The sequence below is a fragment of the Pseudorca crassidens genome, chromosome 11, assembly GCF_039906515.1.
Source record: "Pseudorca crassidens isolate mPseCra1 chromosome 11, mPseCra1.hap1, whole genome shotgun sequence".
NCBI classification, from domain to species: Eukaryota; Metazoa; Chordata; class Mammalia; order Artiodactyla; family Delphinidae; genus Pseudorca; species Pseudorca crassidens.
Genome location: NC_090306.1, coordinates 43,680,640 through 43,694,161, shown reverse-complemented (window position 1 = coordinate 43,694,161; position 13,522 = coordinate 43,680,640). Strand labels below are relative to the sequence as shown.

Sequence of the window (13,522 nt, the reverse complement as noted above, 5' to 3'; positions counted from 1 at the left end):
TGCCATTTCAATGTCCTTGACATCAATTGTTTCCACTCCCAAGTTATCATCACCCACACACACTCTTCTGCTTTCCCCACTCAAGTCTGATAAACTCCCACATTCCAGATTGGGAATAGTGGTTGTATCCTTGGTGGGTTTGACTGCATATACGCAATACTTGAGTGTTCACATGCATGGAGGCAAAAGTTAATTTTTTAACTACAACTTTGGAATGTAGTTGCCTTCACCCTGTGTTCTAAACCCCCTTCTTGAGTAGAACCAAGCTAGATAATGGCACAAAGGAGGAAAGTAAAGAACTACCAGGTGGGAAGCAGGCATATGATGGAAACTGCAGCAGAATTTCATGCTTCTGCTAATGGGACCCAATCCTGAGCAAAGTCTTCTCAACTCTACCAGTGAAGGCTCGGTTGTCCATAGCACGAGGATGACAGTGCAGCACTTCCACGCCAGTCTCAGAAACTAAAATCTTACTCGGGGTTGAGAAAGTGGAACCTTAAAGAATGGCAGGCACACAGACCACAAACGTCTTCAGTCCTCACACAGCGCTGGCCCGCAGGAAGACAGGAGCCCTGGGAATCCTAGAAGAGGCTCAAGTTCATCAAGTGTAAGGGACCACAGGTACCCAAGGACAGCACCCTCGAGCCAGCAGGTGCCCTGGGGAGTTCAGAAGGACAAGGGAGAGAATGGCAGTGCCACTGTCTTGTTAGAATCTTCCGTAACGGGAACTGAGGACAGGACTCTCAGATCCAGTGATGAAGCCCACTACTCCCAACCAGCACCTGGCCTGCTTGGAGCACTGGGGCTGACAGAACAAGCTCTAAGGTGAGAACCTGAGGTCCCCAGGGTAGATATCTTGTTTTTCACCATATCCCCAGTGCCTAGAACCACAGCTGGCATACAGCAGGTGCTCAACAAATATCTGTCAAATAAAATGAACAAACACCATGAGCATAGCTAATGGTATCGAAGAAGAAAGCTCAGGGAAGAGCTCTCCATCAGTAGGTAGGGGGACCCATCCTTCAGAAGATTCTTTTATTAAAACTGGGTGACATCGATAAGGAGACAGTACAAAAAAAATTTTGGTCCATGAAAAAAACATAGTAATTCAATTAATAAAAAGTTATCTTCAGGGACACTGTGGAGGAGTGCTGAGCTTCCTTCTCATGGTTCCAGCCCCAGGGACAGAGGCTGTCTGTCCAGTGTCACTCTGGGGAGAACCTTTCAAGGGAGGGATGGGATAATGACAGGAAGGGGAAGACAGGGAGGAAGTTCTGCTGTTCCCAGTGTGGGACAGTCAGGGATACAGGGCTGGGGCATGTGCTCGCAGAAGCCTGAGGAGGGGGTGGGGAAGCAGGGGCTTTGTCAGTTCTGCGGGTTTAGAGCCCATGCTGAACGGAATTCCCCCTCTGTGCCCAGCTGTCTCCCACCCTGCTGTGTTGAGTCTGCGAGCCTGGGACATGCTAACTCAGGGGTGATACAACCTGGAAGAAGAACTTGAGGCTCTCCTGGAAAGATGCAAAACCATCTCAGTTGCAAGGGGCCCAGATCACAAGGTCCTGCTGCTACCTGAGGGGTCTGAAGCTTTTGAGGGCAGGGGCTGGGTAGTCACAATCCTGTGAGGCAGGGAGAGGGAAGAGTCACAAACCCAACTCAGAGCTATTCTCCAGCCCTAGGCGCTTTCACTCCTCAGTGCCCTAGAAGTCACCAGTGGGTGTCAACTGGGCAGACAAGGGACAGGAAGACAGGGATGGCCCAGGGCTTTTACCCGTTTGATTTTAGGCCTGTTTCTCCATGAAAGGATGGGGGAGGCAGGGTGGAATGAATGAATGAGTCACACCTCCAAGCAACAGCAGGAAAGAACAGCCTCTGCCAGCAATGACAGTACCCTAGGTGAGGGCCCTTGGGGCTCTGACAGGGAAAGGCAAGATTCCCCCACTCAAATGCCCTAGGTTAGGACAGGTAGGAGGGAATCCTAAGAAGCAGCTACAGGGAGTGTGGTGAGAGGGAGCAATACTAAGAGAACAAACTCCAATACTGATGTGGACCCCCTACGAGGGAGTAAGAGAAGCACTGAGTCAGCAGGCCAATCCAGAGGGCTGCGGACTGACCTGGGGCTCAGTGGAGCCCAAGAACCAGGATTCCTCTAGTGCTAGAGGGCAACAAGTGAAGGGACAGTTTGCTCCAAACCTGTGGAGGGAAGGTAGGAAACTGGATTCTGTTATCAGGAAAGCCGAGATCAACTAGCTTATAGAGTGCCCCCAGGCCTGAGTCTCGGAGAAGGGGCTAAAGCTCCCACCTCCTGGGTCTCCGAAGGGCAGGATCAGTGTAGCTGGTCCCCTTGAAGACCACTTGGCCTTAGGCCCAATCCATTCAATGCACTGATTACCACTACGGGTTCTCTCTCTAATACTATCTAGAGGTCCTATGCAGACCAGGGGAGGGTACAGGCACATGGGAACTTTCTGGGGCAAAGGGAAGCTGGGGGTAGGAAGGGATGGGGTGGGAGAAGAAGAGGGTAACAGGTATCATGTGAGACCCTCTTCATTCTGGTGTTGTCCTAGAACCAACAGCATCCCCTGGAAGGCCCCAAGCAAGACCAAGGCAGGTGCTATGAGGCAGGCAGCACAGGGCCCCAGTAAAGAAATCGGTGCAGCCAATCAGGGCTGTGGGAGAAGCCCTATGTGTTTCGGATTCCCAGGGCTTGCTCTAATTCTTGTCGTCTCTGCTGCACCTAAGGAGAAAATAGTGGAGGGAGCGGAAGATGAGACAAACCAGAAGCTGGTACCTAACACCACTGACCCCCATCAAGGGTGCAGACCCCCTGCCTTTTGTCAGTTTCTCCTGTGCACCCCAGGTGCCTACCTTGGAGTAGAAGTATCGGCACACGGCCTCCTGTGCCCAAGGCTGGAAGTAGAACTCAGCTCGGCGCTCTTCCTCTGGGTTACCCACCACATCAGTCATGGTCTGAGGGAGATGGGAGGGGGAAGACACAGAAGAGACTGGTTTCCTTTCTTGCATCTGTTATGGACTGAATTGTATCCCCTAAAAGATGTTGAAATCCTAGCCCTCCCAGTACCTGTGAATGTGACCTTATCTGGGAATAGGGTCTCTGCAGATGATCAAGCTAAGATAAGGTCATTAGGGTGGGCCTAATCCAGTATGATTGGTGTCCTTATAAAAGAGGAAACTTAAGACACAGAGACAGACATGCAGAGAGGAAAGATGATATGAAGACACATGGAGAACACCATCTGCAAACCAAGGAATGCCTGAAGCTACCACAAGCTAGGAGAGAGGCCTGGAACAGACTCTCCCTCCCAGCCCTCAGAAGGAACCAAACCCTGCTGACAACTTGATTTCAGACTCTAGCCTCCAGAACCATGAGACAATACCGTTTCCCTTGTTTAAGCCACTCAGCTTGTGGTACTTTACTATGGCGGCCCTAGCAAACCACTAAAACAACACCCAAAGTCGCCTCTGCTGTCAACAAGTCATTCCCTTGTTCAGGGATCCTTTCAGGCACCCCCTGTCCCTTGCTCCTCTTCTCGGGCTACCTGCAGTCAATCACCACAGAACAGGCGAGCACTGAGGACACATCTCACACATTCTGCGCTCTTTCCTACCTTCCTGCCTGAGCTTCTGGCGCTCCCCTCTCTGGGATATAACTCAAATCCCAAATTCTCCATGAAGCCTTCCCTAGCTATTCTAGCCTCATCAATCTCCGTTCTCCTTTGTATTACCTTTTTGATACTGGTGAGTTCCAATAATGTCTTACATGATTTACTACTTTTTAAATCACAGTAACGTGGTTTCTCTGAACAGAATGTGTGCTACTTTGAAATAGATCAAGTTTTCCACTCTGTATCGCCTCCAATACGGTGCACAGTGACAGCACATAGTAAGTACTAGATAAACACTTGATGGTTCCACCTCCATTTCCCTACTTAATTGTAAAATGGGCCCTGGAACACACTAAAGAAAGTCTGGTCCCTCACTTCCCCCCGGCTCTCCATCTCATGCTACGGAAACAGAGCAAATGTATGCCTCACGGATCTAAGTCTCTTTACACCTGTCCCAGGTTCTTTACCTTGAGGTCCCGGCACTGGGACTGAAGCCAGTCATTGATGAAACCCTGAGGGTCTCTGGCAAAGCTCAGCATGAACTCTCGCTGGGTCTTCAGCTGATTGATAGTTTCTATCGTCTCATGGATCTGAAAGGAAGAAGGAAGCTCGTAACATTTTCACACTGGGGAAATGCAAAGTTAAATGGCAGGCAGTGTGTGACTTCTTGTGCCGCTGCCAACCTAAGAACAGAGTGCAGCCCACAAATGGCACTGCTGCCCCACCTGCTCAGGCGCTCGGCATTCGCTTAGCAGGTGATATGCACCGTGTCTCTATACACCCCACGTGAGGGAAGTTTTCCTTTTAGTCTCCACAATGTCCACTGTGGATGAGGCTACATGCTAAATATTTAATCCACAGCATAAATGGGTCCTGAAACACTCTCAGGTAGAAAAGAAGTGGTACAGAGAGCTGTCTCAAAAGCTGTGGTCCGTGGGTTTTGTTCTTTGTCCTCTTCTCATTCTCTATACTCTTCCTGGCCGTTTCATCTACTTGTATGTCTTCCAGTACCACTGACAAGGTAATGAGTCCCCAGTCTGCAGACCAGAATCCATTTCCCAAACTCCAACCAATCCACCTGCTTGACATCTCAAGGCACCTTAAACTCTCCAAAACTAAATTCACTACCTTTCCCCAATACCTGCTTCTCCTCCTGTTCCCAATCTGAATAACTACAACTGTACACCTCAGCTGAAAACCTGAGGGTCGTTGTAATGCCTCTTCTCCCTCACACCTCACCCCACTGTCTCCATCCAGTGTCCAAATCCCCGCAAATTCACCTTAACACCTTCCAAATCTACCGACTCATTTCCATCCTCACTGTCAGGACCGTAAGTTTAGGCCCTCGACACATCTCACAGGCATCACTGCACCAGCCACTTAACTGGGCTTCCTTCCTCCACATCTGCCCCCATTACAGTTCACTCCCCACCATCCTGCCAGTGATCATTCTAAATGCGAAGGGCACCAGGCCCTCCAGTTTTCAGGACAAAGTCTAAGCCAGTTTTCCCCGCAAAGCTGCTTCATGACGAGGATCCTGCTTCCTTATCCAGCTTCTTTTCCCCAGCACCCCGAGCTTTATCTAACACAGTAAGCAGCTTGTACTTCTTGAACATGCCAGGCTCTCTGCTCATCTTTGGGCCTTCATATACCCTGCTCCCTCTTTCTGGAATGGCCTCTGCCCCCCAAGCCCCTAAGCACCATCCTCCTTTCTCCCCTTTCATTGACTCCCATGTCGTCCTTCAAGATTTAGTTGAGGCATCAGCTCTTCCAGGAAGGCCTCCCTGTTCTCCTTTGTGTTCCCAGAGCCTTTCTGGCTTTACTTGCATGGACTATGTCTGATAATGGTATCGCTAATGACAATAGGAGCAGCAGCTGCCACTTGTTTTTATGTGCCAGATACAATGTCATGTCTTTGCATACACTGTCTCATTTAATCCTCATAGCAACCTTATAAAAATACGTATTATGGTCTCTATTTCGCAGATCAGAAACTGAGGCTCAAAGCTATTAAGAGGTATAGCCAAGGATCAGAACTCATGTGTGTCTGGCTCCAACCAGCACCAAACAGAGTGCCTAGCATTTACTGGGTGGCAGTACATTTTGAATGAATATCAAGAATCAAAAGAAGCCAAGAAGCTGTGACAGAGGGCTGGTGGCACCCAACTACCCAGGGCATGGTCCCTACCTTGTTGTCTAGAGTAGCAATCTCCTGCTGGCTGGCAGTAGACAGCAGAAAAGAATTCATCTGGGTCTTCAAGGTATCATCCACTTCCACATCAATGTCATAACAAGCTGTCTTTTTCTGATCATTCGGGTCAACACTGGGGAGGAAACCAAAGGGGCCTGGTAAAGGGCTTGTCCCCTAAGACCTAATTACACAGGGTCAAAAAGATGGTCTAAGACTGAAGGGCAAGGAGCTGACTGCAAAAGGGCACAAGAGACCTCTTCGGTGTGACGGAAAGGTTCTGTACGTTCCTTGTGGTGACAGCTACAGGATGTATACATTTGCCAAAAATCATCAAATTTTATTTTAAGTGGGTGTAATATATTGCATATAAACCTCAACAGAGTTAATTTTTTTTAAAAACTCAATGGTAAAAATTCAAATGTTACAAAAGATATCCAATGAAAAGTAAGTTTCTCCCTCCCCACAAGGAGACCATCACTACAGTATCTTCTGTATCTTTCCCCCTATTAAACTAAAATTGACCCTGAAAATGAATTCAAATAAAACACATACCACGCAAAATAAAAAGTGGCCTAACTTTAAGCCCATGAATACGGGACAAACTAGCTTCTACTGACCCAGTGTATAGGTTGTAGGAGTTACTATTGGCTGAGTGATGATGGTTCAGGGTCTAATGAAAGGAAGGCTAATTAATATGGAATAAGGGAAAGAAGGCAAAGACTACATCCAGCCAGAAGACATGCTGCTTTGAGGAGAAGGTGCCTTCCTTCACTCCATATCTGCCTAGAGATGCCCTGCTCATCCATCTTCTGAGCAGAAAGCAGATGGAGGTAATGGAGTTGGAGTCTCAGCTTGGAATGTCCTACCACCCAGAGAAAAGACAGTAGCTCATCAGTGATGAGCTGGTAAATGTCTAATAACTGATTCTCCAAAAGAGAAGAAGAACAAGAACAAGAACAAGAAGCCCTGACTTGTAGCATTTGCTGATTTCTGTGTTTTAAATATTCTCGACATGATTGATTTCAAGATGCCAACATTACATCACTGATCAAGGAGCTGGGAAGGGATGTGCAGTAGCACATCATTAGATGGTATTTCCACCATACAGACACAACAGACAGAAGTAACCTCGATAATACAAACACCAGTAAACTAATATAATAATTCAGAGATGATGAATTTTTGAGTATATATTACCCTTATTTCTAATATAATGTATTTAACTGCAAGTTTGTATAATTTAACCTTAAATAACGACTGTGTTTAACAACCTGCTTGCAAAATCCCTGAAGATTTTGAGAACTGACTTGTGCAGCTGGTGCAAGCCAGCTCCAGCACACCACTGCCTTGCACACACATGCTTACCTGATGACATGATTAATGATGATGGGCTCTGGTGGCATAAGCAAGGCGTGGAGCCGTTGGGGGATCTCTGAAAACTTCATACGCTGAGACTCAAAGATCTGCGGGAAAGAGGAGAAGCAGCTAAGAGCACAATTAGTGCTCCAGTGGACTTGAGCAAAAGAATGGGTCCTTTTCTTACCTGCTGGAGGTACTTGTCACAGATGACAAACTCCCGCTCGTGTGGGTCCTGGAGCTTATGCGTCTTGATATATTGCCACAGTGCTTGAATGATCACTGGACGGGTCTGGGTGTGGATGCCCAGCAGCCGAGCCAGACGAGGGTCTAATTTAAACTGAGGAGGCTACAGAGAACCAAAGAGTTTGGGATGAAGCTAATGAGCTGAGTCTATGTGCATTATGAGGTGCCTGGCATGGCCATACATTCAAGCCAGTCAACAGGCATTAATGCGGTGCTTTCCCTGGGGCAGAAGAACACTAACAGGAACTCAGAAATGACCAAGACCCTATCCCTATATTTAGGGAGGCAACAGTCTGGCGGCAAATTACCCACAACTAGACTTAAACCTTTAAATGTCAGACTGCTGATGGGATGTGGCTGTGAAAGCTGGACCCCCTCACATCACACAGAATACCTGGTAATCCAGCATCAGCAGGACAGTACACCGTACATTCACGTCTCCTGGCCGCTTCACCTGGAAGCCATCTGTCTCCTGGGTAGTGGCGGTCCTGTGCCACTACAGAGAGGAAGATGTCAGGGGGTGCTCTCCCAGAGGAAGAGCTGGAGTGGGAGGGAAGAGCTTCTGTAATGACTGAATATTCAACTTTGATTACTGAAGCTACTGGAGAAGAGCAACAGCATGAGACATTTTAAAAAACTGCACATGACTTTGGGATTCCTGTCTATAAGTCGATTGACTTTTTCATTATGACTGCTCAGGGTCACATTTAAATTAGCCTGATCTTTCAGTGATAATTTTATCCACAAAAATGGATAATATACATGTGTATAGTAAAATAACATAGCTATCATCGATTGGGTACTTACTATGTGCAGGAGTATTCTAAGACATTTACTTGGATTATCACATTTAATCCCCAAAACACCCATACGAGATAGGCACCATTAAACCTATTCTACAGATGAGAAAACTAATGTTTAGAAGAGTGAAGTAAGCTGCCTAACGTCAACAGCCAATAAGTGGTGGAGCTGCTATCTGAGCTCTGGTGTGTCAGATTCTACAGTCCACGTTCTTAGCCACTATGCTCTACTGCTATAAAGTTAAGTTCAATATATTTACAAATTTCTATTGATTCTATGACTTACTTCCCTTATTAGATGGTAAAGACCTTCCCATGTCTCTTAGTGGTTGAGGTTAAGGGGCTGCAGCTACACTGGCAAAGAAAGGAGCAGGTTAAGTTCACCTGGAGCCCTGGACTGTCTTATTCTGGTTTTGACTATATCCCAAAGAATACTGTTGCTGACATAGTCTTCAGAACACTATGTAACCAGGCATTACCATAAAAAATTTTTGATGATTTGGAATGTGAATCTAAACAGAGCAGGAACCAAAAGCAAGTCCCAGATCTGTAAAAGTAGCCTTGGCACAAGGACTAGAACCCTTAGTTAACCCCCTTAATCACAGCACTTGTCACCAGGAAAAAGGTTGAATGGTGTGTGGATAACTACATCTCACCATTTTTAATAAGCAAGATGCAGAGATGGCTTGGCATCTGTAAGAGGCCTCCATCAGAATTTCCCTTGAAAGTGGGGGCAGCAACCAAGATAGTAAAATTTAAAAGGTGGGACAAGTCAGACTGCAAAAGCTCTTGGGTCCAAACAGTACCAGAACTGAACAGCTAGTGCCACCTGGAGGCCAACGTGCAAACTGCGTTGGAGGAATTGTACACCTGGGGTAACCCTTTATTCATACCTTCCCCTTTCCCTAGACATTAATGTTTGGCTCCCAAGTCCAACATCCTCCAGTCATAAAGTCAAAGCAAAGCCTAGAGGACAGAACTACTCACTTCCACCAGATGGTTATCTGGCCCATACAGGTCTTTGTCCAGTTCGATCACCAAGGACTTAAAAAAAGAAGAGAACTTCCTCTTTTGTTTGGTGGCATCATATTTGGACAAGGCTGACTAGAGGAGAGAGAGGAGAGGTCACGTTAGAAAAGGCCAGAAGAAATTCCCCAAAACAAAGTCCCATAATAAAGGAACCCACAAAAGCAATGGGAAAAAAACTCAGAAATGTCTTCTGAGAACCTCTTAGGAGATGGCAAGGTAGCTGCCTGTGGATACTGAACAAGTCACAGTAGCAATGAACCCTGAAGAAGCAGCCTATAACACATACAGGGTGACTGACGTACCCACCTCATTTCCCCAAGGGAAATGGGGCAAGTTAAGCCAAACCTCTGCACATAATAAAGCGAGTCTAAACAGAGAAAAGTCTGACTCTACAGGGGAAATGAATCACAGGTAATAAAAAGCCAGAACAAAAACAGCTTTATTTGGATCACATGCCACCACCGGGAGATGGACCGGACCTATACAGAGAAAAAGGAGGCTCTGACACTCAGCCCTGGTTCTCCTGAAAAATGCATTCATGCTGGCTCGCCTGTGAACAGCTAAAAATAGAGAGCCAGAGAGTATAAGGAAATGGCAGGTGAGCTTCTCCAAGGAGCTTCTGGGGTGGGAAGTTTGGGGGCTATCACCAGTCAGCTGATGTTCCCATGAAGCAACGAAGAGCCTGTCAGAGAAATCTACCCCACGTAAACTGTGAAATGTCTCCAATGGAAGCTGGGAAGATGGAGATGCCACAGTGGAGATCGAGGACCTCAAGGACTCAGAGAGGAAAGCATGGCCCAAATGCTAAGTGCAAACTCACTTGGTTTTAAAAAAAAAAAAAAAAAAATTAACTGAAAAATCTGCAGATACTGCCAAGTCCAATGGCTAGCAGCATCAGGAAGGAGGTAAACAACAAATCAAATCCCACGACAATAAGGTTCTCGATATGATACCACAGAGGGGGCCAAGCCGTGGGAGCCAGAAACAAAGAACCATTGTATTTTAGTACAGGGAACACAGTGACCCTCTCCCTGCTGTTCCCAACAGGAGCCGTAAGCACCAGTCAGGCTTCCTGCCAACCAGACAATACTGCTTGTTCCCAGCAGCTCCCACCCTAAATGCCGACCACAGTGGACCTTGAACTCACATCCTCCAGGAGCCGTCCTTCTACCCGAAGCTCCCAGGAAGCCACCGTCCCTTCCCCATCCTCGGCATCTGACTTAGCCGGATTGAAAGTGTTAGAAATGAAAATTCGCAGCTTCCGTTTTTGCTGAGGAAGGCAGAAACAGGATTGATAGTGGGGCTTCAGTGGTTTGATGTTGAAGACAAGGGTCTCCCCAAACCTGAAAATGACTCCTAACAGACTGGCTTACTGTCTACCCAGTCCTTGGGGTGGGTGGATGGAGATTCCACCTAGAAGAAGAGTACAGGCCACTGGCCTGAGTGCAAGTGCATTCACCAGGATGTCAGATGGACGGAGTTATGCAAGCTGCCAGGTTCCCAAGGTGGCAGAGCAGTTGTAGCAAAAACACCAACAGGGTATATTTCTGGTGCAAGAAATATCAAAAGCCCCTCCCCCTTCGCTGTTCTGTTCTTATGCTTCTAATGTAATTCTCAGTTCGTAGGCAGAAGGGAGAGATGTAATTTAAATGCCAAGGAGAGCTGTGCTACGCCTTTGATTGCCCATCCCAAGCCTGCTGAAGGTTCCCGCGTCCTCTCCTTTGGCTCTCTGCCTTGCACTCTCCTGCGTTGTTACCTTGATGGGACGTTTCAAGGCCTCCTGGATATCTAGCCGTTTCCTCATGATAGTCTGGTCCAGTTTCCTTTCAAAAGCCAAGAGATCCATATAGGCCTGGGATTCTGGTACCAGTTCACGAATCTTAAGAGCAGAAAGATATCATTGGGATCTAGAGCTGACCACCTCTATTCTCAAGCTCAGCATACCTTCAAGAAGACCTATATAGCCTGGACTCACCCTTTGAGGTAGAATTTTGTCAGCCATCTTCTTTTTCTTTGCACTGTTTGGAATAAACACTCTTATCAGGATGGGATGGAACTAGCCAGAACATGAAGACAGGCTGTCCACACCTCCGTTTATAGTGAAGTGAAGGAACTGCAAAGCCTGTCTCAAGTCAGACACCCCCATCCCCCAAAAACGCAAAGAATTTTCAAGAATGAGCACCGTCTGCTGACACAGCACCACCACTTCTTGGTTGAGGGACTCCCACCACCTGCATCCTCACAGGCCTCCTCCCTCCCTCCCTCCCTCCCTCCCTCCACCCTGGGGTCATCTTACTTGTGGTTCCGATTTTGGACCGCCTGCTGCTGGACCTGCTGGATCTGCTGAGGCGCAGGTCTCTTGCGGGACTGGTCCATCCCTGACTGGGCCAGGCCAGGTCGGACTGAAGGGTTCCCCCCATAGCCAGGGGGTCCCATGGAAGGTCCCTGAGGTGTCATTCGGCTGCCTGGTAGCATACCTGGTCTCTATACAGGGGAGAGGACCCAGAGATGTCATCACTTCCCCTGCAAACCCCACCAAGAAAGGCAAAGTGGGGGAGGCCTGAGTTCTTTGAATGAAACAAGGCTGAGGGGGTGGGGTGGAGCACAGTGGTGGGCTGGGAGGAGAGCCCTCTATCTCTGTGAAATCTAGATAACTGGAGCTTCCTCAAATATAGCCCCAAAGCTAAGACAGCTAGATTACACTCAAATTCTCCCCAGTCTATTTTGTATCTGGCGCATTGGACATCTCTAATTCCACATTTGCTCAGAGAGTACTGCCAGCTACTGTCTCCTCAGAAGCTGACCTCAATTTGCCAGCTACACCTTCTGTGTTCCTCTGGGCGCTGGAGCTGCCTAGGCCCTTTTGCACACAAGCTCTCACAGGCCCATGCTTCGCCCCACTTCTTCGTCCACCCTGGTTGTACACCCTGACTCCCCAAAAAAACAATGCCCCTGGGAGCAGATGAGGATGCTAATTGCCTCCCTTCCCTTCCCCGCACTACCTCCCTGCACCCCAACTCACGGCCCGAATCCCTCCCAGGCGAGTCCCTCCTACTCCTCCCCCCACCCCTGTCACTCCCAGGCCCCCGCACGGCCCCGCCCCCGTCCCGCGCGCCCCTCCTCCTGCCGCACTCACCGGATAGGCCGCTCCGGGCATCGGGGAACGGTACAGCCCTTGACCCGGCGCCGGGCCCATTCGCACCGGAGGCCCCGGAGTCCCGCCCGGACCCAGGGCAGCCGCCGCGCCCGCCCCTCCTGAAGCTCCGGCACCGCCGCTCGGAGCCACAGACTGGAAACCCGCCCGGGCCGCCATCTTTCCCGGAGCCGCTGCTGCAGCTGCACAAAGAACCGGAACCGGAACTCCCCCCGCCCCCCGCGCGCCCCCCGCGCCCCCCGCGCGCCCGCCCGTCCGCCCGGCCGGCCCGCCGGCACGGGAGGCTCGGGGCAGCGAGACTGTGGGCTAGGGGGAGGGGGGGGACAAGCGGAAAAGGCGTGTGACCACTCCCTCTAGCCTTCACGGTCCGGGAGGGGAAAACCATAGAGAGGAGCTCTGGGATAGAGAGGCCCTGCGAGCGGGCGCCCCCAGGCCGACGGAGGAAGACAAGGATCTGGAAAGGGGGACCACAGCTCAGGGTGATGGAGTAACTGCTTCATCTTGGCGCAATGCGTTTAACTTTACAAAGCGCTGATTTTCCTTTCCTTCTCTTCCTGCTCTAAGCCCAGCGCGCTGAAGAGGAGTATGCACTGTTTACTCTATTTTACAAACAGGAGAGATGAACTCAGAGAGTAAATAACTTGGCAAAGTCAACCAACAAGTTAGCAGTAGAAGTCGAAACATAGAATCCAGATCTTCTGGTTGATAGTCCGGGGCTCATTCCATAGATAAAGTGCCTCAATAACTACCTCACGTTCGAACTTAAACCCAACTTTCCCCGTAACCTTTAACCTAACCTGCTTCTAGATTTTAAATTTATTTTGAAGTTTGACTCTGACCCCTCTCCAAAGAATCCTTTGTGCTAGGACTTCTCTTTGGGATCTTTGTTGCCTTTGACCTCTTCCTCTTCCCCTGCGCAGTGGTTCAAACCATTCCTGGTGTGATGGTCAGCCTGTCCTATCCCAGGAAGACCAGAGCATCCCTGCTCCCGCCTCCTTACTCCGGCCCTGATTGTTTGGCCCCAAGCCAAGCTCGGCTCTAAGCACTTAGTTGGAAGGCCTAAATACTATTCAAATAAGAGAAGGATCAGGGCTTCCCTGGTGGCGCAGTGGTTGAGAGTCCG

At 48.9% G+C, this 13,522-nt stretch overlaps 1 protein-coding gene across 4 annotated transcripts; it reads right to left on the bottom strand.

The window, feature by feature from the left end:
- Positions 1–1,021: 1,021 nt before the first annotated feature.
- Positions 1,022–12,629, bottom strand: SMARCD1 (SWI/SNF related, matrix associated, actin dependent regulator of chromatin, subfamily d, member 1). Of its 4 annotated transcripts, none has more exons than XM_067696495.1 (13): positions 12,382–12,629; positions 11,542–11,729; positions 11,221–11,263; positions 11,002–11,124; positions 10,393–10,515; positions 9,204–9,320; positions 7,811–7,912; positions 7,358–7,519; positions 7,180–7,277; positions 5,812–5,947; positions 4,091–4,213; positions 2,866–2,967; positions 1,022–1,616 (listed from the first exon to the last, which is right to left on the bottom strand). In XM_067696495.1, the coding sequence occupies exons 1-13, from the start codon at positions 12,556–12,558 to the stop codon at positions 1,566–1,568; spliced, it is 1,545 nt and encodes a 514-aa protein (XP_067552596.1). In that variant the 5' UTR covers positions 12,559–12,629; the 3' UTR covers positions 1,022–1,565. The 4 variants fall into 4 exon arrangements, with proteins under 4 accessions (XP_067552596.1, XP_067552599.1, XP_067552598.1 ...); XM_067696498.1 differs by having other exon boundaries at positions 1,022–2,734; positions 12,382–12,623; XM_067696497.1 differs by lacking the exon at positions 12,382–12,629 and adding an exon at positions 12,268–12,284 and having other exon boundaries at positions 1,022–2,734.
- Between the last annotated feature and the right edge of the window lie 893 nt (positions 12,630–13,522).